Below are 24925 nucleotides of genomic sequence, written 5' to 3'. Positions count from 1 at the left end.
GTGCGCGCCCCAGCTTTGCAGCCATTCGATCCACATGTAGTTACACTGTCCAGAAGCATTAAATATAAAGAAATTCTTGCTGAAAATTAATCACAAGATTATGCAACCGACAACTTAATCGACACAAACATCCTGTGGCAATGGGTTACCAGTGTTACCGCATTCAACTGCGCACTCAGCTACGTAATCGCACTAAGCGTCACGCTCATAAAACGTATGAGCTTTTATACATCACAAAGTTACATACATACACACACAGTCATACTTGCATACATACATTCATACATACATACATTTTGTTATATAAAAATGAAATTCTTTAGAGCCTGACTAAATTATGGGTATGTGAGAATCAACCTAAATATATTGACTGAACTTTCAATCAGCGCGCTAACCTGTTCGCTTTTGTGTTCACTGCCTCAAATTGTGGCTGCTAGAAAGTAGTTTTGTTGCTTTGTCAAAACTTTCGTCGGCTTTTTACTAGTGCGCGTTATGGCCAATGGCGTAAATAATTTTTTGTTGTCAGTTAAGTCATAAGTGAAGGATCACTGTAACTGCTGGCTTTGTAGCAAGCGCTCAATGAGAGCAGGTAGCAACGTACGCACACATACTCGTACATAGGTATCTGTGTGGAAGCTCAAAATAATGAATAGAAGTCAGAGAAAAGTTTTGCATTTAAAATGGTTTTTCAGTAAAGCCCGAAGTATTACGAAATTAAAATATTTACATTTTGATTAGTTTATTTCGTAAAAGGCATTACTTTTTAAGCATCTAATCAATATCTTGGCGCAAATGCAATTAAAGTGTTTTTAACCGCTTTCACAAAGGGGGACTTCACGGTGTGGCGATTTTCAGCCAACCGCAGGCAAATCGATTTTCATGTGTATTTTCTAAAACAAATTCAAATGTAAGTAAAACGCCAGCTGATTTAAGTAAGTTAGCTCGAATTTTCGTAACAATTTTCAATTTTTTAATTTTTGATTATTTGGGCGTTTGGCCGAGCTGCCTCTCGTATTGATGGAGCTACAGTTTTACGTCGTCTTCGAATGTCAGATAGTTTTTTCGGACGAACTTTTTCATTGCAGAAATACACTCGGAGGTCTCCCACTGCCTGCAGAGGGGTGACCGCTATTAGAAATAACTTTTTCTATCATTTGGTGTTTCATATCTGGGGCTTCGAATCTGGAAACTTCGAGTCGCAGTCACGCACCAACTCATTCAACTAAAAAAACTAAACTTAGCACATTAAACTATTTGACCAATTCAATTCTAACAAACTATATTGTATAGGCTTATTATAATTTATTAATTTATTATACGCAATACATTCAACAAAATGTGTAGTCCCTACCATTAGCACAACCAACATCGAATAATACTTTTTCTTAATCTGCGCAAGTTCTGGAGGGTGGACACCTATTGGATGGTGCATCCTCGTCAGGCTCTATACGTAGCTCTATAGAGAGCCTGTTACTGGGCGAAAATGAGCTTGGCTCTGTGGAACCAGCGAAAGCAATGGAGATGCAGGCGACCCCTGCAAACCCTTTAGCTGATCCTGGTGAGGCTGCGCTAGCTCATTTACGTCTCAGTGCTTTGACGTTTTCCTCTGCGGACGGAAGTAATGTGGTTAATTTGGATACAAATCCGAAAAGTACCACTGCACTAACGGCTACAAAGAAAGCGTCTGATTCAGGAGGCAATTTGGAGGACGCAGACGTGGTTATGACGCAGGTAACCCGTGCCTGTCATGTCACCACGACTGAGAAAACCAAATTGGTTCCTGTCCTGGCACCAGTTTCGGCGACTATGGTTAATCAGAGTACACGCTCAGAAAGTACCAGCGCACCAATGGCCACGGAACAGATGCCAGCTTCAGGAGAAAATCTGTCTAATAGACAGAAGAAGCGGCAAAGGCAGAGAAACGCGAATAAGGTAAGAGAAACAGCAGGTATGACTACGGCTAACGTAACTATGCCAACTGCCACTCGAGCCGGAGTTGCGGCCCAACTGTCTTCGTCCCCTCCTGTAGCGGAGTCCCATCTGATCTGGACACCTTGACAGATGAAGGACGGTGAGCGCACCAGTTGGCACGAGGAAGAAGAAAAGGAGAAAAGGTAATAAACCGGAATCCGAAGTAAGCAGTCTTAGACAACAGGTTGTAGTGACTGCAGGAGGAGCCTCTTAGTGCCGCTTAGTGATCCACGATGGGCATATCCAATTGTCCCAAAACCAATTGGATTTTGTCGACAGTCAAGTCTGGGAGGCGATAGGGAAAACGAAAGATGTACCGAGCGAATGAGAGTTGAGCAAGGTATCTTGAAGGTTCAATGCTCAAACACTCAATCGCTCGAATGGCTGACCAAAACAGTGGCTGCGATGCCAGCGTTTGAAGGATGTAAGTTTGTCATTCGGCAAACGAGCAAAATTCAAAAACTGGTGAGGGTGAGCATGCTGATCCCTGGGCCTCCAAGGGAGCCGCATGCGACCATCTCTAGGCCTCATGCCCTGAACGGGGCGAAGCACTGGAGAGCATACCACTATACCGAAGCGGGCACAGATCCTAAATATGGAAACCGTTCCCACTTGGTTCTTGGTGTGGATCCAGACATCGTTTATACTTAAGGGTCTCGAACGTATGGTGGAGAAGCACATTAGGACGAGGGTTCTAAGTAAAAATCCTCTCAACGTCATGCTTATCAAATTGGGAAATCTTGCGATTCGGCTCTGCACGAGTGCGTTAACATAATCGAAAAAGGGCTGGAATCAAGAGAGTACACTCTTGGTGCGTTTGTGAACATTGAAGGAGCTTCCGACAATGCTACTTTTGACTCTATGCGCTCTTCTATCAGAAATCATGGAGTGGAAGCAATCATTGTCAGATGGATCCACTCTATGCTATCCAAAAGACTGCTTACCATGGATAGAGAAAGCGATGAAGGAGTCAAGGTTGAGGTTAAGAAGGGTGGCCCACAAGACGGTGTACTCTCTCCCCTACTTTGGTGCTTTGTTGTGGATTCTCTTCTTAATGATCTGCAGGAAATTTTACACATCCAAGCCTACGCGGACGATGTGTACGTATTAATCTCAGAACGATCACTTGAAGTTATATGCAATAAAATGCAGGTGAAATTCGGTGAATCCTACAAAAAGTGCCTTAGTGCTTTTCACTAGGAAACGCAATATGGAAGGCATATGCCATCTTGAATGTGGCACACAGGCTAATTGAGAAAAAGTGGCGGGGTACAGTATTCGAATTTGTAGTGACAGTCAAGCTGCACTGAAAGCCCTTGCTAACCCACGCTGCTGTTCGAAGTTAGTCAGTGAATGTAAGCCAAACTGAATAGTGTTGCAAAACACAACAAAGTTAGTCTTATTTGGCTGCCTGGACATTGTGGTATTGCAGGGAACGAGTAAGCTGATAAATTGGCAAATGAAGGCTCTGCAAGTATGCCATTAGGCCCTGAACCCTTTCCAGGTGTCAATTCCGCATCGATTCAACTATGGATTGACTTCATGAGGTCTACCCATAGAGGATGTTGGTCTGGGTTGAAATCGTGCAGAGTAGCCAAGTACTTTGTGAGAGAACCAAGCAGGAAAATAGAGACCTTTCTCCTAAAACTCTGCAGAAAGGACCTGAGAGTACTGATAAGTGTAATCACAGGGCAAAATGGTGGCATGGTGAGCATATGGCTGCCATGGCGATCATCGACAGCCTGATATGTCTATGCTGTCTTGAGGATAACGTCACTGCAGAGCATTTTCTCTGTAGCTGTACTGCATTTTCCAAAATCAGACTTAGGATATTGGGTTGCGATACAGTGAGTATGGACAGAGTTCATACTCTTCCTCTTCCAGATCTCTTAAAATTTATCAATGAATCCAAGAAATTTGTGGAAGAGTGACCTCAAATAATTTATACGTTTTTACCATCCACCTTTTTATTTTTCCTATCTCTATTCTTTCTGCTGATATCTATCCGGGTGTAGTACAATGGTGTACTGACTGAGTGCTTGGACTTGTCCAGCCCCCACAAATCTAATCTAATCTAATTCTGGAGGTGATCGGCTCCCAATCAGCCGCATCTGCCTTGTTAACTCTTTGATCGACCCGTATTGCTCAATAGGGTTGGCATCGGGCGACTGTAAAGACCACTCCAACATTTTAATCCCATTTCGCTGTTCATTTGACTTTTAAATTAAATATTTTTCGAGAGAAGGCTTTATTCTCATTTTTCAGTGTGAATAACCCTATAAATGATCATTGCAACAACGAGACCCAAGAAAAATCTACATAAGCTCAAAGTTATACTTTTAATTTCTTTTTTATGAATATTTTTTCTTGTTCAAAAACTCAAAATAAAAAAGAAGTCTACATTAAAAAAAAAATTGTTTCACTTGCTCCACTAAAAGAATTTTCAAGCTTTTTGCTAATTGTTCTCGCCGTATGCATTGTAAAATTTGTCACAGAATGTATGGCAAGACTAAGTATCTGATCCTAATACATCTGAAAATTGTTGTAGTAATTTTCAGAAGAATTCTAATTGTTGAGCCACCAAGCTTTTTTGGCAGCTATTAATTTTGAAATTAAACACTTTTATTTTTAAACCACTTTATAATTTATTTTTCACAGAGTTTACGCGTTCGTGTGTTTGTTACAAAGTTTTAGTTCACCGGCCACAGCTGATGTCGAGATTCAAGTCTCGAAATATTTGCTTAGCACAGCTTATATATAATGTATGTACATAAGAATGCGTTGATACGAACGTTAGGAAAATGACAAATATAGGATAATGTGTATTAATATAATTCAAGGACAAGTACAAGGATTAGGGTGACCAGGTGTTACGAGTTAAAAATATTACAATCTTATAAGTTAGACTACAATACTAAATTATTAAATAAAAACTATACAATTAACCCTATACTTAAATTAGTCATGTAAATTAGGTGCTGCTCCCAACATCCTCCCCTCCGTTGAAAGTTCAGGGCTTTCAACTGATTCCTTAGTCGGAAGGAGGCACAATTTAGTAACAGCTCGACGTGTAAGGCCAGTGGATGTACGTAGAACAGCTACTCGTGCAACACCGTCCTCACCAGTAATGACTTCGATGACGCGCGCAAGAGGCCACTTAAGAGGTGCTGAATTTTCATCTTTAATGCATACAATATCGTTGATTTGCACATTAGGGTGAGGGGTGCGCCATTTTGCTCTTTGTTGAAGAAGAGTGAGGTATTCTTCGCTCCATCGTTTCCAAAATAATTGTTGGAAGTATGTGACACGCTGCCAGTGACCGAGTCGATTGTAGTTCAAATGAGTGATGTTAGGCTCAGGAGCAGCTGTAAGCGGGCCGCCAATAAGAAAATGACCTGGAGTTAAAACATCAAGGTCTTCTGGATTTTCTGAAAGAGGTACAAGAGGTCGAGAGTTAATTATAGCAGAGATTTGACATACCAAAGTACGTAGTTCATCGAAACTAAGAATTGCAGAGCCAAGAGTGCGGTACAGGTGCTGTTTAGCCATTTTTACTGCGGCTTCCCACAAGCCGCCGAAATGTGGTGAACGAGGTGGTATGAATCGCCAGTCGAAGCCATTGTTGAGGCAGTGAACGTGAACCTTGCTGCGGTGCTCTTCGCTTAGGAGTAAGCGTTTTAGGTCCCTCAACTCGTTCTTAGCGCCTACGAAATTGGTTGCGTTGTCTGACCAAATACAACTTGGCATGCCGCGTGTTGCCGTAAATCGCTTGAGAGCTTCCAAGAAAGCACCTGTTGAAAGGTCCCTCACTAGCTCCATCCACACGGCCTTGGTTGCGAAACAGATGAAAACACTGATGTAACATTTCTGGGGTGACTTGTTGCGGGTTTCGGGTTTGAAATAAAATGGACCGCAGTAGTCCACTCCTGTGACGATGAAGGCTCGTGAGGCCTGAATGCGCTCCTTCGGCAAATCTGCCATGATGTGCTCAAAAAGTTTTGGTTTTGACCTGCAGCATATAACACATTTTTGTAGGGTACGCGCAGTAGTTTTCCTACCACCGATAGGCCAGAACTGCATTCGAATTGCCGCAAGTGATGACTGTGGGCCTGCGTGGCAATTCTTTCTATGAAAATGCATGATTATGGCTGATGTTAATGGGTGATCTTTCGGAAGGATGATCGGATGCCGCGCTTCGAAACTAAGGGTTGAATTTCTTAGGCGACCATCAACTCGAACTAAACCAAAATCATCTAGAAACGGCGATAGAGACGAAATGCTACTCGACGAATGTACGCATCGATTTTGTTTCAAGGCAATGTATTCTGGCCAAAGCTGAGCTCTTTGAACAATGCGAATTAGCAGTTGAGTTCCAAGATGTATATTTTCGGATGTAAGATGTGATGATTTTAACGATCTTGCAGTGGTGATGAACTTGTGTACGTATCCAAATATGCGTTGCATCTTGGTGAAGGAGTTGATGTACTTAAAGGAAAGCGAGATGTCGATTCGATTATTCATGGATACCAGGACCTTTTGACGAACTTCCGGGAGTTTAGTTTGAGGCACAATAGACTTCGGCCAATTACACATTTCTTCTTGCAGGAACGGGGGTCCATGCTTCCACAAATTTGATTGTGAGAGTTCTCGGGGAGCGGCTCCCCTAGATAAGATGTCAGCAGGATTCAAAGAGGTGGGGACGTAACGCCACTGCATACCTTCTGTGAGTTGTTGTATGGCACATACTCGGTTGGCGACAAATACGTTAAATTTTGACGGCTCTTCTTGTAACCAGGATAATACCACAGATGAATCTGACCAGCAATAACAACGACTCGCGAAAAGCTTCAATTTTGTTATTTCGTTAATTAATTGTGCGAGTAAGGCGGCGGCACAAAGCTCCAGTTTAGGTACTGTTAGCGTCTTTAAAGGGGCAACACGAGCCTTTGAACAAAGAAGATGAACTTGAGCGTTGTCATCTTTGACTGAACGCGCATAGACACAAACACCGAATGCTTCGAGACTAGCATCGCAAAATGCATGTAGTTCATGATTGGCTCCAGGCTGCAATATGTAACGCGGAAATGATAAATACTGCACATCCGTGAATTCTTTGCAAAAGGCCGACCAATCTGTGTCCAGTGAGAGCGGTAAACTCTCGTCCCATTCGAGCTTGTCTCTCCACATTCGCTGCAACAGAATTTTCGCCCTAGTCAGGGTGGGGCCGATTAAACCTAGCGGGTCGTAACAGCGAGCTATTGTTGATAGTGCAGACCGTTTAGAATTTCTGGTGCCTCCAAGGTGTCGCGCTAAGGAAAACAACAAATTATCTTTAAAAGGATCCCATGTGAGTCCCAACGTTTTCGTAATATTGCTACCGTCATCGAATTTAAGGAAGGTTTCCCTTTCTGCATCAGAAATGTGATGAAGAACGTCTGGGTTGTTGGAGCACCATTTCCGGAGATGAAAATTTCCACGGGCAAGGAGACTGGTGGTTTGATGCATCATCTCGCGTACTTCTTCAACTGAATTTCCTCCGGAGATCAGGTCATCTACGTAAAAATCGCGTTTGACAATTTGTGAACCCAAGGGGTAAGACGAGGACTCATCGGAGGCTAGTTGATGCATTGCTCTTATAGCTAGGAATGCTGCGGGCTTCGTTCCATACGTAACCGTATCCAGCTTGTAAACCTTGATGTCTGATTCAGGGGAGTCCCGCCACAAAATGCACTGCAACATGTTGTCGGGTGCAGAGACGCGAACGCAACGATACATCTTGCAAATGTCTCCAGTAAGTGCAACGGGAAACGTACGAAAGCGAATGAGAATATCAAAAAGTTTGGGTTGTATGGTCGGCCCCGCCATTAGAATCTCGTTTAATGAAAGGCCCGAAGTTGTGACAGCAGAACCATCAAAAACGACCCTGAGCTTTGTTGTGGAGCTATCTTCCTTGACGACGCAGTGATGTGGTAAGAAATATTTGCATTCATGGGCCTCAGCGCTGGTGACCAGTGACATGTGATTCAGCTCAAGGTACTCCTTTATAAATGCCGAGTACTTTAGCTTTAAATCGATATTGTTAGTTAACTTCCGCTCAAGGCTCTGAAATCGTCGCTTTGCTTGTGTGTATGATTCGCCTAATGATTCTGTGCCGAATTTCAAAGGTAAGCGAACCGAGTACTCGCCTGAAGGTAAACGCGAAACATTTTGCTGAAAATGCGCCTCGCAGTCGAGCTCCTCTCTTGTTATTTTAGTGATTGGCTCAAAAACGTGATCTACTTCCCAGAAGCGACGTACCAAATCGTCTAGTCGGGTATCAGAGTCGATGTCTCTCGAAGACCTTTGATTGGCCACAAATGACGAAAGCTTAGAAGTCTGTTGACCACCACCTGATATCACCCAACCGAGAAGAGTTTTTTGAAGAACTGGAAATCCGGGCGCCAACTGTATCTGCCCAACGCAGAGAAGTTCGAAAAATAGTCCTGCTCCGATAAGCAAGTCAATACGCTGAGGTATGTTGAAATTGGGATCAGCTAGTTGGATGTTCGAAGGGACGTTCCAGTCCGCGATGCTCACTGAAAAACCAGGCTGATTGTCAGTGATTGTTTGAACAACGACGGAAGTGATGTGCGTTGAGAAATCTGAAGTCCGCGACTTCAGTACGACATTGACCGAATAGCCTTCAGTTGACAGGTTGGCATCCCCGATGCCCGAAACTGCCGCCGAATATTTGGTCCTACGAAGTTGTAATTGGTTAGTAAAACGATTTGTAATAAAGTGAAGCTGGGAACCCGAATCCAAAAGCGCCCGACATGGCACGAAGGTACCAGCACGATTTTTGACAAAAATGACTGCAGTGGCTAGAAGCACAGCATCAGATGGAGATCTCGAAGTGAGGGCATGGCCAGGGACAGATGATGTTGCAGCTATGGTGTTTGATTTCAATGTGGGTGGTTGCGTGACTGGGCCTGATATAGAAGTTGAAGCAGAAGATGTGCGGTCAAAATGCAAAAGCGTATGGTGTTTCAATTGACAAGCTCTACAGGGTCCAGATTTGCAATCTCTCATTTGATGGCCACCCTTTAGACAGTTAAGGCAAAGCGAGAGCTTCTTGGCTTCCTTTTGGCGAAGATTTGGAGAAAGAGTGGAAAATTGCTGACAGTGGTAAATTCTATGATCAGGGCACCGACAAAACGCGCAACCACCTACTGAGGCATTCGAAACGACAAATGATTTTCTTTTATTTGTACTTACAGTTTTACCGTTTCTGTCAACTTGATCCGTTTGGGTTTGTATGGCATGCTCCACATTTTCGAGGGTACGACACCGCTTTTCCAAAAATGCAGCTAACTGATCCCACGACGGCAGTTCGTTGCTTGATGAATTTTCTTCCCACTTGGATTGAGTAGCCTTGTCCAACTTCTGGATTAGCAGTTCAACTATAATGCAGTCAGCGATTTGTTCTTGTGATCCAAGCGACTGCAACGCGCGTATGTGTGATGTAACCTTGTCCGTCAACTCCCGCAACTTGCTTGCGGATGCATCTGCCCTGTCCAGCCCAAAGATCTGTCTGATGTGTGCCTGAAATATAATTCGCTTGTTATCAAAACGTTTTTTGAGTAAATCTAATGCATTTTTATAATTAGTTTCATTTATCTCCAAAGATTGGATAGTATCCAAAGCAGCACCACTCAAGCAGGAACGCAGGTATTGCAGCTTATCGCTTTGCGTTAGGTCGCCATCGTTGTCAATGACGGAGGTGAACATCGAGAAAAAGTTGCTCCACTCGGTGTACGCGCCACTAAATTTAGGTAGCATTAACAAAGGCAGGCGAGAACGATTTGCATTCACGATGATCGACTGCGAGTCACCAGTGTTCGCTCTAAATGTCGAGCAGTGCTGACCTGTGCTACGTCTCCCAATCTCTCGTTGCAGGTTCGCCTTAAGTTTCACTAATGTAGCATCGAATTTGCAGGGCAGGTCACTGGCAATAGACTCAAAGTCCATTTCCTCCAAACTGGTGTGAGCGGCGGTGAATGTTGCTTTCAAATCTCCCACTGATTCCATGATTACTGCCAACCCGTACTCATCCATGCCTTGTAGCATTTCGGTGTTCATCTCTGCTGCTGTATGCTCAAGTCGATTAAAGACTGACACTGTTTTCAGTTTTAAAAACGACACCCGATCTGAAGACGGTTGCCCACTCGATGGTACAGTATGTGGTGAATCGCTTCTAATGAAGGTACCATTACCTGGACTGAACGACATGTTGAACGTTGGACTTTTAAAATTAACTGCCCGGTTATATTGATAGCGCACGAATTTATAGGCACGGTTCTATGTACACGGAAACCGTTGAAAAAGTTAGTAAATAGAAATATAGGTAGCGATTTCAACTGTTTTGTTTTACAAGTCCCGCACAAAGTTAACAAACGGCTTTATTTATTGGGTAGGTATTAAACGACTACGCGACAATAATTAACTACCGTAACACGAAAGTTAGTAAATAGAAATATATGTTGCGATTTCAACTGTTTTGTTTTACAAGTCCCGCACAAAGTTAACAAACGGTTTTATTTATTGGGTAGGTATTAAACGACTACGCGACAATAATTGACTACCGTAACACGATATTTTCGAAGGGATAACAAATGTTATTATATTGAATAATAATTTCTATTTTACACAATTAAAACACACGAAAATCACGTCGGGGTCACCAAAAATGTTGAGCCACCAAGCTTTTTTGGCAGCTATTAATTTTGAAATTAAACACTTTTATTTTTAAACCACTTTATAATTTATTTTTCACAGAGTTTACGCGTTCGTGTGTTTGTTACAAAGTTTTAGTTCACCGGCCACAGCTGATGTCGAGATTCAAGTCTCGAAATATTTGCTTAGCACAGCTTATATATAATGTATGTACATAAGAATGCGTTGATACGAACGTTAGGAAAATGACAAATATAGGATAATGTGTATTAATATAATTCAAGGACAAGTACAAGGATTAGGGTGACCAGGTGTTACGAGTTAAAAATATTACAATCTTATAAGTTAGACTACAATACTAAATTATTAAATAAAAACTATACAATTAACCCTATACTTAAATTAGTCATGTAAATTAGGTGCTGCTCCCAACACTAATTGTAATTGCTTGTCAATTTACGTTGATCGAATGCAATGCGATGTGACCCCCATTTTTTTTATATTTTATTTTCTATTATATTTTCCAAAGGGTATTTATATTTAACTAAAGCAAAACGTTAATACCACTTTACATGCACCGTATGGAGCTGACATGGCACTATTGAATTTTTCCCTGCCACTCCGACTTTAGTTACTATTACAGAGAAAAGAATTTGAGCCATTCGAAACATTAAAGCAACATTCGCAGCGAAGGAAGAAGACGATCTGAAAATCGGTATGTGAAAGACGTTTTGAAGATTGAAAGAAACCTTGGAGTACCATATGTTGGTTGGATATCACTGAGCTTACTTTGAAATACTTGAATTAATAATGATCGTTAAGCTACTTAACAGAAGTCCTGTAAACCGCAACAAACGAATTTCCGCTCCCGATTTAATCACCGAAAAAGAAAAGCGCTTCTATTCATATCGCATTTTTATACTTTTAATTGAAGTATTTGAAATGTTTGACAACACAAATAAATCGTCCAAGTGAAGCTCATTAAAATAAAAACCGTCTGCAGCAGATTCAAACTGGTGAGGATGTTAAAAATGTAGACTTGTGTGTTAAAACGTATATATATTTGTGCTGCACATTTGAAAATGCGGATAGTCACACATACAAACGCATTGCATAGCCTTGCGTATTCCTGCCCCATTCGCATTAGTTGCGTCTACCGTGCAAGCTGCAACAACTTAGTACTCATATATAGAGTGTTTTGTTAAGAGCTTGGGGATTTAAAATGATGGCACAAAACAGAAATATTTTTGCAATGTATTTTTTTTATTATAATCTGGTACATAATTTCATGTCATATTTTTTTTAAATATGTCCAATTTTGGACTACTTTTTTTGATGAATCTGCATAATAAATAAATCTAAATGAGCCCAATCAGCAAAAAAAGAGACGCAAGCGATGGTCATTTGGCTTCAATTCTTGCACGAGCTGTATTGTGTAGGCACGTAAGCCAAGATCCTTACGTAAAATTTTCCACGTAGTCGAAAGACGAAACGAAATGACGAATCGACATTTCGGCGTCTTTTTCTGGGAATGCTGCTGGAGTAATAGTCCTTGGTGGAACATAAATCCGGGTTGTTCCGGTAACATAGAACCGACTGCTGTGGGAAGATATTTATTTGTCGTACGTAGATATTTACAGGGCGGAAAATAATCATTATTTTCAAATTTCCAATGAAAAAAATTGAAAACTTCCAAATATCGTAGGACTGTTTCTAATACATAAAAGGTGGGGCAAAATTAATCACCCTATCGGAAGATTTATAATTTTTCAATATGGCGTCGCATGTCAACTAGACAGTTGCCGTATACAAACAGGCAAGCAATGGAGTGCGTAAAGGTCAAAATAAAGATTTCCATCACCCAAAATAATTGTTTTTTTATGCATGAATATGTGTGCATACTTTTTGATGCTTCTTATGAATCTTTTACGATTTAAAAATTTGTAAGTGAAGTCGCTAAAAAATATTATTTAAAATCACATTTCGATTTTTAATTTATCGCACAAAAACTAAAATGATATTGAGGTTGGGTTGTATTGTTTTTTTTTTTTTTTGGTCAAGCATAACACTTTTTTTCGAGTGCTATTTTGTCGCTCTAAAATAATGATTATTTTGTAAGTTGTTTTTGAAGTGAAACTTCTTAGACGTCAATGGACGAGCGAGAATGAAGAGTAAAATTTCAAGGCCAAGCAAAGTTTTGGGCATTTTCGTTCTGCGATAGAGAAAAAAAGATATAAGATGTTTGTGGCGTTTTTGGTCCCATTTTTTCCTTTTTTTTTTTTGGGCTACTTTTTAACGCTAATTTCCGTTTCATGGCTAATGCTTGTGCGTTATGGTTAAAGGTTAATGGTAGTAAAGGGTTAAGGTATGGCCCTTTAGCACTGCGACCATATTGATCTATTGTGCACCCTATGCTGTCTATTGACCGTTAAGTATGCTTATGAATTGTATCAGCTCCTTCTGAAGGAGTGATTGAAGGTCTTCATCTGTAAGCATGAACTTGTTTAAAAACCTTTTTCTTCTATGCGTCCACCCCGGACATTCGATGATGAGATGTTCTATAGACTCCTCATCTTCGCAGCAAAATCTGCAGGTGGTGGTGTTAGTTATGCCTAATTTATGTAGGTTTTTGTTGCACGTGAAGTGACCCGTGAGGGCGCCTGTGAGAGTGCGAATGCTCTTTTTGTTTAACGTGAGGGCCATGTTAGCTCTTTTAGCATTGAACCTTAGGAACTTTTTGGAGTGTCTAAGACCCTCTACGTTGTTCCAATGCTAATTTAATAGAGTTTTGGCCCAGCATAAGGTGTTTTTGATCCATTAGTGTACCATTTTTGTGAATCATCATTTATCCATTTTGGGTTTGTTTTCCACTCGATCCTCTCAGGAAAGGTAACTGTGTATCCTTTTGTGAAACAGAGGGTATTTTTGATTTTATTTAGTGGTGGGAGATTAAGGAGTGCTTCCATGCCAGCCGTTGTGGTAGTTCTCATAGCCTCTGTGATGCATAGGCAAGCAAGCCTTTGTACTTTCCCCAGTTTGGTTATCGCTGTTTGTTGGATAGATTTGCTCCACCATACTAGTGCCCCATACAGTATGATTGGTCTAACCATTTGGGTGTATATCCAGAGGGCCATACTAGGGCTAACGCCCCAAGATCTCCCTAGTAATTGTTTGGTTGTCCACAAGGATTTCGTTTGTGTTTTTTGTTATATTATTTATATGTGATTCCCAAGTGAGTTTTTTATCTAAGGTTAGACCTAGATACTTGACCTCTTCCTTTAGTTCTATCACTGTGCTTGTGCGTACTTTAAAGTGCTATCCATTCCGGTGTCGGTTTTATTGGTATTGCCTTGCGGTAATTTGTGCCGTAGCTGCGGTCCTGGAATCGCTGCGTTTGTGCGGGTGATAAACGCTCGTAGTAGTGCGCGTTGTTGCCACGATTTGTGTGCGGCGTTTACCCACACCGGTCGACACTTCTTTTGTAAATTTTGTCTATTTGTATTCTCTGCAAATTTTGTGAATTTTATTAGATATATGCATATTTTTTCTCTCTCTCTCCCTCTTTCATTCTCTTCCGGGTCTCTCCCTCTTTCTTTGTCTGCCTTGAAAGTTTCACTTCTGTTATGTGTACTACGCCACACGCACTTTTGTTTTTATCAAAAGTTATGATTATATTTTGAGTTCTACATTTTTTCTTCAGAAATAAACATAATTTTTTTATTTTATTTTTTCATTCATTAATAAAAAAATTTCTTGAACGTTACGTTAAGGGAATGTTTTCTCTAAGAAATCAAAATTAGCTTTTAATACTTTTTTCATTTTTTTAGTTTCGTTTTTACTTTTTTTCAAAGTAAATTTCCACAATTTGGAAGCATTGTTCTGGCGTTAAACGAGGCGTGATGACTTGCCACATCTTCTTCTTCTTCTTAATACCAGCACAGTTTTCCATTGTCAGCTGTCAAACCATCGTCATCGATATCGATAGTTCTCATGCAGCCAAAAAACAAAAACACCCACTACATACATATGTAGATACGTAAATGTTGTTGGCTCCTAACGAAGTGGGTCAATCGAAAGAGATGCTTACACGCTTGTTCGACAACTTCGCTTCGCACTATAGCCTTTCGAAACGCGAGTGTGAAAATGTGCGAAAATTGCGAAATTGAGAAATTTTACACAATCGCAGGAGGTAAATCAACCTTAGCAAGCCAACAGCAGCGACAATAAAAACAACAACAGCTACTCTAATATAGTGTGAACAACGCTGTGAAACGCTCACTCTAAACAACAGCAGTAGCAGCAACAATGATGGCTGGATGGCTGGAACAACAAACAACAACTTCGAAATGTTGGGGCAACATTTGCCAGAAATGTTGTTGTCGTTTAAATTGCAACAAGTCATTGATATGTTGTTGTTCAGCGCCTAGTAGTAGTGCTCTTGTTGTGCTGCGTTGACGCTTTTGTTGTAATTTAGCGAACAACTATGTGAAAAGCGTCGATTATGTTTGAAACATTCGCAATCGACTGGCAACAAATCAATGTTTATCAGTGTTGATGTTTATCAACATTGTGGCGCAACATTAATTGTCAGCGATAAGCATCGGTGGCGCCTTTTTGCTGTAGTTGTGTTTTGATTATTGAAAAGTTTTATTACAAATGTATGCATACGTGTTTGTGTGTGTGTGTGTATGCATACATGCATGTGTTTAGTGAAATCTGCAAACTTTAAATATTCATTACGAATATTTTTGCTATCATCATAAAAAATAAGAGATTAAGAGATCAATGCAAACACTTTTACTGCAACAATTTAGGTAAAAGTCGCAAATCTGCAAGACACAATGCCGCATACAAATAATCGTACGCTACTCCATGCAGCACAGTTTAGTAATGACTTTGCTGAAATGGCCACACTTACTTAAGTGTCCAAGTGGCATTTTGACTTAAACCAACTCTAGTGCAACTTGTTGCACATGTTACTGTGTCAACATGTCAGCGGTCAAACAATGATTATTCGCTTTTCTCACTGACACATTCAACACACTCATCGCTGGTATGGCATTACTTTGGTGCTTTTAACCCACTCAACCCTGTGGGTAAATATCCGCTTGGGAATCACTTAAACTAAATAAGCGCAAGCGCCGCTCTACTCGGTTTCAATTTTCTATTGCACGCAAGTAGGTAAGCCTCCGCCGTCTCGCAGACCTTTCTGACCTTGACGTTTTGGGTGCAACATATTCGTACATATGTACTTGGTGTTTATCTCAAGTGGCACGCCTCATCGAGCGAAAAATGAAAACACTTTTACCCAATTGAGAGCAGTGCAATGACGCGCGGAATTCATGTCAAGTGGTTGCATGCAAAAACAAAATAAAATAAAAATAAAAAATAAATAAAAAACACAATATGGTCCATATTTTCAATTCAAACTTTAGCATTTGGTATGCAGGCGATGGTCACTTGCCACATGCTACGGAGCTTAGCTATTTTTTCTATAGCTGGGCGCCTGAATGGTTAACTTGCGCGGGACGGCCTTAGCGGAAGATGCTTACATAGAAATTTAGTTACTAAGCCGGTATGCCAGTATTTTAATAATTGTTGTTCTGGATAGTTTGAATGTAACGTCAGGGAACATAGCGGTTTAAAAAATTCAATAAAAATTTTGTAACCCGAATATTTTTAAGAAAAAAGAGCAGCATTTCAACGTTTCATTTTACTTTGCTAAAAATTAAAGAGAAATACTTTTTGCATTTTATTTATTTAATTCAAAGCAACACAAACAAACAATTATTATTATTTTTTTCCAATTTATTACATCTATCAAATTAGGCACTTAGTAATTTTTATAACAATTGCAGAAATATAAACGTAACATTAAATCATTATTTAAATTAAATTGATTTTAACGGCATCAGATGGATAAATACGGATTGGAATTAGGTAGAAGATATAAAACGGAAAATAGATTTACATAAGAATTTAGCTGATATCAATTTTAATGATGTAGTATCGGCTAGGGCTGTAAGAGTTCTTCGTTTCAGTCTTCGTTTTTGCAGTTTGCAGTTGAATGTAGAATTTTCAGCATTTCTCCATTTGTGTCTATGAGTAATCTTTGAATATGATTTGTACTGCATTCTCGAAAGATGTTTTCAATAAATATAATTTTAAGGTCCCTGTGTAGGGTCTCGTATATCGTCAATGGTTATGTATCAGCCTGCGTTTGTGATAGTCCTTACGATTTTGTAGATTTCCAATTTATTATCCAGCGAAAGCCGCGAGTTGTTTCGTAGGAACCAGTAGAGTTGTCTGAATCCATTTTGATTTCTCGTTTGAAATTCAGGTCAGTTTTGTATCGATTATTATGCCTAAATATTAGGCTTTTGTATTATGGTTTAATTACTTTCGATTCCCTACGTATTGAACCAAGTCATCGGTGAGTTAAGTAGCTGTTGTAGTTTATTTGTCAGAGGTGCGAACGCAATCATGTACAAGGTGTTTTCAAAAAGTATCGCGAATTTTGTGTTTTTTTTTTTCAAAAATTATTTATTTATTCATTAATGTCTATTTTGTTCCCTTCAAAGTAATCCCCATGAGATATTATGCACTTGTGCCAACGTTTTTTTCCAATCTTCGAAGCACTTCAAAAAATCATTTTTTTGTTATCTTGTTCAGCTCCTCCTTCGATGCCGCCTTTATCTCGTCAATCGTAGCGTAGCGTCGTCCTTTAATGTGCCTCTTCAGCTTCGAAAACAAGAAAAAGTCACAGGGGCTCAGATCTGGGGAATACCGTGGCTATGGCATCATTGGTGTGATGCCCAAAAGTCGCGCACAAGCAATGATGTGTGAGCTGGGGCGTTATTGTGATGCAGGAGCCAATTTTTGTTCTTCCACAAATCCGGGCGTTTCTGTCGGATTGCTTTGCGCAAATTGAGCATTACTTGCAGGTAATATTTCTTATTGACCGTTTTACCCTGTGGCAAAAACTCATGATGCAGAACGGCCTGCAATCGAAGAAAACGGTAAGCAAAACTTTTACATTCGACCGAACTTGGCTCGCTTTTTTCGGTCTTGGTTCGTGCGGCAGCTTCCATTGAGATGATTGAGCTCTGATTTCCACGTCATAACCATAAACCCACGATTCGTCAACAGTTATGGCCCTCTGGAGCAAACTTGGGTCGTCGCGGACAGAGTCTCATTAAAAATGTTCATGCGATGCTGCTTTTGGTCGAAATTGAGCAGTTTTGCGGCGACCCGTCTCATGCCCAAATCATTGAAAAAATTCGAATGGCACCAGCCAATCGATATGTCTATGTCCTCAGTAACTTCTCTAACGGTGATTCCACGATTGGACAATACCATTTTCTTCACTTCATCAATTTTTTCGTCTGTTGTTGAAGTGCTCGGCGTCCGGCACGCTTTTCGTCGTTCACATCTTCTCGGCCTTCTGAGAACATTTTGTACCACCGATAAACGTTGCTTTGGTCCAAAGTAGCTTCTCCGTATGACACAGTCAACATTCGGAATGCATCCGCGCACTTAATTTCGTTTTTCACACAAAATTTGATACGGTTATTTGGACCATCTTTTTGAATAGGTAAAAATGAAAGACGAGCCGAAACACGTGCAAGCAAAGCAGCTGTCAACAATTAACTGAACATTCAAAATGGCCGAACTCGTCGGCATGGGTGAGAGACATGAGTACCAACAAATCGCCACAAAAAAATAGAAATTCGAATATACGTAACCTGCGAAAATTCAAAATTCGTGATACTTTTTGAACACATCTCATATAGGAACCTGTCAATTTCGCAAGTACTCGGCACGACGTTCTGTCTAGTCGTAGAACTTTAAGCAGTTTTAATCCAAATTATCTTAAGTGAACAAGAGAGACCTCAGCGTTTGGAATTGTAAGTGGAGTTTCTCGGTCGGCCAGCTACTTTTAATTGTCGAAGAGACTAATTCGACCAACGTGTATGTCCCTGAGAACCCAATTATGTGAAGCATGCGCTATTTTTCAAAAGATATTTGAAACACTAAACCCAGTATCCTTCAGATGACTTAACTTCATTGCTGCTTTCCAAATTGTTTCTTCTTCGCAAGTCCCAAGGGGGAATGGTGATTAAGATTTGTTCAATGGGTGAGTTTGTACAATGGGTGGAAATTATAACGCTAATCTAACTACCTGTTTCGCAACAGTACGAAGATACTGGTATATGGATTTCCACTGCTCGCATACCATATATCCAAGTGATGAACGGGTTGTGAGCGAAAAATTTGGTTTGATAAGTTTGTCAAAGGCACCACATCATGATTTTAGGCTTAGCACACATTTTTTGTCTAAAACTGTCATTTTAGATTTCGATCACTCAATGGGATCGATGATTTCCCACAATGCGACTTTAATCGTTTCTGAAAAGAGGAAGAATACACTCGACGATGAATGAAAAGCATGGAAGCGAGTCAAAAGCCTTGCATCCGCACCCTGAGATGCATCTTATCCAACAATCTAAGCCACTTGTTCGAAATGCTCTTAAGATGATCATTTGAAAAGACCTAGCAAAGTCAGAGAGATGGCACTACTGACGCTTATCGAGGTAATGTTCAGTTAGTAGCATCTATTGGAAGAGCCCCCGGCAAAGTTTCAGCCAGGTAGGTTGGTTTCTTTGTGTTTGCATCGAAAAATTCGAGTGATTTTCTTTCCATCACGACAACGCACCAGCTCACGCCTCTTCAGCAGTTGTGGTCACAAACTTAATGAAAATAGGGTTCCAACTTGTTTCACATCCAACCTATTCTCCAAACTTGGTTCTCTCCGATCTTTCGGATTACTATTTTTTCAACGAATTTGAAGAAATGGCTGGCGGGAAAAGATTATATTTAAACGAGGAGGTGATTGGCAAAACAAGTCGCTATTTTTCAGACTCGGAGAAATCCTATAATTCGAAAGGAATCAACGAACTAGAACAGTGGGGTACGAAGTTTATAAACCTAAAAGGAGACTAAATATGTCAAAAAATAAAAACAGTTTTCTCCAAACAATTAAATAGTAAATTTATTTTTGAACGGACTTTTCAAACGACTCCCGTAGACAGAAATTCATGTATTGTATCATCAAGTGACTTTTTTTTTTTTATATTTGTTTATTTATTTTCAACTAATATTATTAAGTACTACAATAAACAATAGTATTAGTATAGTAATGATGTGTCGTACAATGTCTCTAGACGAGCTCTCAAGTACGTATATTATCTGGTGTCGAGTAACTTTTCCTTAGTATTGAAATTAATTTTGTTTTAACTTAGAAGTTATTAAATATTTTATATCTTTGATGCAGGGAAAAAGGGAACAAAAACGATGCATATATTATTGTTTATAATAAAAGGCTTAAAAGTAGTAAAAGAAGGTAGTCAGACTAGAAAGGTGGTATGAGTTAGTGTTGCGTGTCATTTGTTAACCACCAACACTTTTTAATGGTAAGGGTGGATTCGATTTTGTCGCAGCTTGAAATATATGTATCAAAACGTTTATTATTTGCATTAAGTGTTTTTGATGTGATTATTTTATTGTTCGCTCTTCTGAATATGTGATATATTATTGGCGTGTGGTTTTCGTTTTGTATAAAGCCTTTTTTGTCGAGGTATAAGAAGGATTCGGGAGGTGGAAATCCATTAGAAATAGCTAGTGAGAAATAATCGTCGCTTTCGTAGTAAAACGCTCTTATTAATATGTTATTGGTATTGTATAGGCAACGCGGGATATGTTTTCTTATTAAATTTATAATATGACAATCAATTCTGGGCGCTTTCGCTGTGTTATAAAGCTTTGAGTTCGAGATGTATTTGGTATAGTTACTATTTTGTGATCTATATAAGGAAGTACATGATCGTAGTATTCTTCTCTCAAGCTTCCTTAGTCGTTCCATATATGAGGGTGAAATGTTGTACCAAATTGAGCAACCATATGTGAGTGTCGGTCTTACCAGAGTTTGATACATTAATACTTTGACTTTCTTGTGTATTCATTTCGATGAAAACATTTTTTTATAGCTATGGAAAGCTCTTGCGGTCTTCTCGACTTGGAGGTTAATGTGATCGTTATAGTATAAGAATTGATCAAGGTGAATACCGAGATATTTGACTGTCTCAGTGGTTTGAATAGGGATTCTGGTTTCATTAGATATTATAATTAGATTTTTCCTTTTTTTTCTGACATTTGAGTTGCATCTTTTTATGGGTGGACGAAACAAAATGCTTTCGCATTTCTTTGTATTTATTTTAAGATGCCAGTTTGCTGTAAAATCTTCTACAATATTGTATTTCAGTTGCAGATTTCTGTTGATATCCTCTATTGTTCTGTCTGGATGGTAAATGACAAGTGACTGTTTTCAATGGAATGCATACCTACTTAGTTTTACACAAAAACAAAAACCTTTTTTGGTTATTCCTTATTCTAAAGAGTCATTTGTGCTTTGGAACGCCCCCTATTTAGCTTTCTATAAGCAATCTATATGTTTAAAATAAAATTACAGCAATAACAACCCATTGACTTAAAATTCTAAACACCTGTTTCTAAAGAATATAATATTTGTACTTATGCAACAAAATCATAGGTATGTTAGGAAATATGCTGCAGATATCTAATTATAATTTCGCAACACAACTACTTAAGCATTTTACACACTTATCTGTCTGTACGTCCGTACACGCCTATGTATATTTGTAAATACGTTCACGTACCAGAGAAAATTTCTAACATGCACAGGAAATTGTTGCAGTATTTCTTTTCCTTTTTTTTTGTTCCTCCACGTGCATGCAGCTCTACTAGGCGGTGGCGGTAACTCCACGCAACTCAATTCACTTTAGCACCCATCAGGCTCCATAGGTTTGTACACACTTACGTACGTCTTTAAGTATTATAAAAATGCAATTTACGTGCAATTGAATTGAAGGCAAAATAAATCATCAGATTAAGGAAGTGCTGAACGAAAACCCGAATCCGAGCGGAATTGCTAATATTAAGGAAGCAACAACAATTTTAGAAATAATAACAATATGTACAGGAATATTCCATGCATGTACGTGCATGTACATATTATTAGGGATGTCATTAAGTTCAGAATTCTTTTAACAGAGGCAATGATTTTTCAGATTGAGAAGAAATTAGGTTGGGAAAGGCTCTCAGGTTCTCTCTCTTCATAGGTGCAACGGGGACAATGTAGAGTGAAGAGAGGGAACAGCCCTGGTGGTGTCACAATGGGTTTACAGCAGGCCTAGGTTGCCAACCGACAACCACTTTACCTACCTACATAGGTTCTCAGAAAACTACATATACAAGCTGGGGAATATAGTGGTTACTTTTTAAAAATTATATCATATTCCAGTGCTATTTTTTCCTACTCTTCTCTGTTGAATCTTATTAATTCAGTTTTATTAGTTGGCCGATCTTTTTCCTACTTTTATTTTTAAATGAACCCACAAATTTTCGATTGGGTTAATGTCGGGACTTTTGGCGGGAGTATCAATAACTTTGGTGCAGTTGTAGAGTAACCAGGACCTGCATAAATAAGATTTATTTTTGGGATCATTATTTTGATAGTATTTGTATTTAAATTTGCTCCAAGTTTCCGGGTCAACAAAGCCGAATTTTCTAACACTGGAAGTCAATTCGTTTTTTAAAATATCAAGAAATACTTCCTTGGTCATTATTTTGTCCAAAATTTTGATTTCACCCACTCCGATTGTTGATATACAACCGAAAACTATTACTGACAGTTTTCCACTCTTTACGGTAGGGATAATATTTTTGTTTGGTAGTGCTATGAGAGGCTTACGCCAAACTCTCTGGGGTCCATCATGGTAGTAAATCATCATTTTCGTCTCATCTGAGAAAATAACGTCATCCCAGTACTCTGTTGGAAGTGATATGTACTCGGTGGCAAATCGCAATCTTTTATCAACATTTTGTGCTGATAACAGAGGTTTTTTCGTAACCATTCTTGAAGAATATCTGTGATTTTGCAACACTTTTCGAACTGTTTCATGAGAAGCTCTTAACCCGTAGTCTTTTGCACTTGAAGAGCTAATCGTCTTGTACAGCTTTGCGGGCTATTATACATAGTTTTAATAATTTTACGTTCAATTCGCTCGTTTTTTGATCTGCCTGTAGATCCTTTAACTCGAGTCTTTCTACATTTTCAGCATGGTTTATTATATTATATACAGTTCTAATTTTGAGAGAGAACATATCGGCGATTTCTCTGGCTGATTTGCCTTTGTAGTGATTGAAATACACTAATTCAATAATATTTTTTGAAACTTGTTTTCCTGGCATTTTTTTATTAAAATCTGAGATCACTTGTAGCACTGAAGACAATCACTTCATAACTAAAAAACTTCGTACCCCTTTCACATTCCATACCATTTGCAAAAATACCCAAATGAATGAAATTCGCGGAAAATAACTGCATTTTTTGTTGTTTCTGTCAATTATGCAAAGATTTTTTTGACACTTTTTAAATAGAGTAAACTCCTTTTTTTGTTGTTGTTTTTGTAATGTGTGTTTATTTAATAACTGTTGGCGCCTAATAGTCGTAGACAAGTACAGTAAAGGAATGTGTGTATAAATTTTTAGTTTGCTTTTTTATTTGTTGTTGGAATTCTCGATCAAAGCTAAAATTTTAAAATTTTTCTGAGCTATGCAAAGATATTCTTGACGAACTGTACGTCCAGAATTTTCAAAAAATTGATTATTTTTTTAAAGCTTATTTTTTCTTTATAGTTTTAGGCGTACTTCTGTGGCAGTCGATTGTAAAAATTTCCTATAGTTACAAAGTTATGGTAGAAAATGTAGCTGCCCGACGAGAGTTTGATGCGACGAGCGAATGCACTTGAAAGTTTAAACTCGTTTTTCTACCCTTTCCGAAACTCATACAGTTTTTAATATTTTTTGATGCGGTTTTTTTGAAATATTCGAAAGTGTTTTCTCTATAGTCCGAATTTTTGATATTTTTATTAAAAAATTTTATAAACATAAATAAAGTGTGACATTTATGACATTAAACGCATATTTTTTTTAAAATGCCATAAATAGCAAAATTTTTCGAAATTCAAAAATCCGGCTCGACAGACTATAACTACAACTTTATTTTACAAGAATTTTTTTTTACTTTTTACAGATCCATCAACATTTCAATGAGAAATATTACAGACCATGGAGCAACTTTTTTTTCATTGTACTTTGGGTTACGTCATTTTTTATATACCAATTTTTTTAAAGAAAAATGAAAATAAATTATTTTATAAAGATTAAGTACTAATAAACATTGTATACAATTATTTATATTTATTTCTATTGTTATCCCTTCTAAAAACAGTTTTTCTTTTCGCGCATTTTTGGCGCTGCTGGACGTATGTAACCCCTTAACAAATGTTAACTATTATTTTTTTTCGTATTATTGGCTTGTTTGAAAATGCGAACATTCCCATTATTTATGGGATCGGATTTCATTCATGTGGCTGCCTCGATTGTCTTCACAAAACCGCATCCTATTAACTCAGTTTTCCAAGCCCTTGCTGAGAGTTTCTGTCTCTATTTCACGAATAGCTTGTTCGATATTCGTCTTAAGTGCCTGACTCTTTAATGGATTGTACGCATAACATCGGTCCTTCGAGGCACCTCAAGCTCACTGTTGATCGAAATAGCATTTTCAGCAGCATTAAAAAGAAAAAATTAAGCCAATGATGCCACCACTCAAAAATTGTCACTCGCTGAGGATGCATTAGCTTCTAGATGATCACTTCCGGCTTTTTCGATCTCCACATGCGACAATTTTGTTCTTAACATTGCCGTCGATATGGATATGCACCTTGTCAGAAGAGATGATTTCGACTTGTTTTCAATAAACGCACTGGTTGGACTAAACAACATTGATTTTGGAGACTAAGTTTGGAAATTCCTTCTAAAGCAATACATTTCATTCCGCGGAGATATGATATTGCCTTTCTGTCAAGATTTTCAGCGGGAACAAGCTGTCACTCCCAAAATAATACGTGATTGCAGAACAAATGAATATAAAATCAGGAGCGATTATCAAGAATAATATACGGAAATGATCAGCTTTCACACTGTCTTATCTTAGAAACTTAGGTTAGATTCGGAAGGGGACGGGTGCAAAACTCCAGGCATAAAACACCAAATGAAAGTTTTTTTTTAACAGCGGTCGCGACTCGGTAGACAATGGCAA

The 24925-nt window shown here is 39.0% G+C and overlaps 1 protein-coding gene across 1 annotated transcript; it reads right to left on the bottom strand.

Moving 5' to 3' along the window:
* Nucleotides 1–4929: 4929 nt before the first annotated feature.
* LOC129237393 (uncharacterized) lies at nt 4930–10239 on the bottom strand. Its single transcript, XM_054872113.1, has one exon. The coding sequence runs from the start codon at nt 10237–10239 to the stop codon at nt 4930–4932; it is 5310 nt and encodes a 1769-aa protein (XP_054728088.1).
* Between the last annotated feature and the right edge of the window lie 14686 nt (nt 10240–24925).

Source organism: Anastrepha obliqua, chromosome 1 (genome assembly GCF_027943255.1).
Source record: "Anastrepha obliqua isolate idAnaObli1 chromosome 1, idAnaObli1_1.0, whole genome shotgun sequence".
Taxonomy (NCBI): domain Eukaryota; kingdom Metazoa; phylum Arthropoda; class Insecta; order Diptera; family Tephritidae; genus Anastrepha; species Anastrepha obliqua.
The sequence above is the reverse complement of the archived record's forward strand: the minus strand, read 5'-3'. Positions and strand labels throughout refer to the sequence as shown.

Excerpts from the sequence above, each read along its gene's own strand:
- LOC129237393 (XM_054872113.1), bottom strand. The coding sequence starts at position 10,239 with ATGTCGTTCAGTCCAGGTAATGGTACCTTCATTAGAAGCGATTCACCA.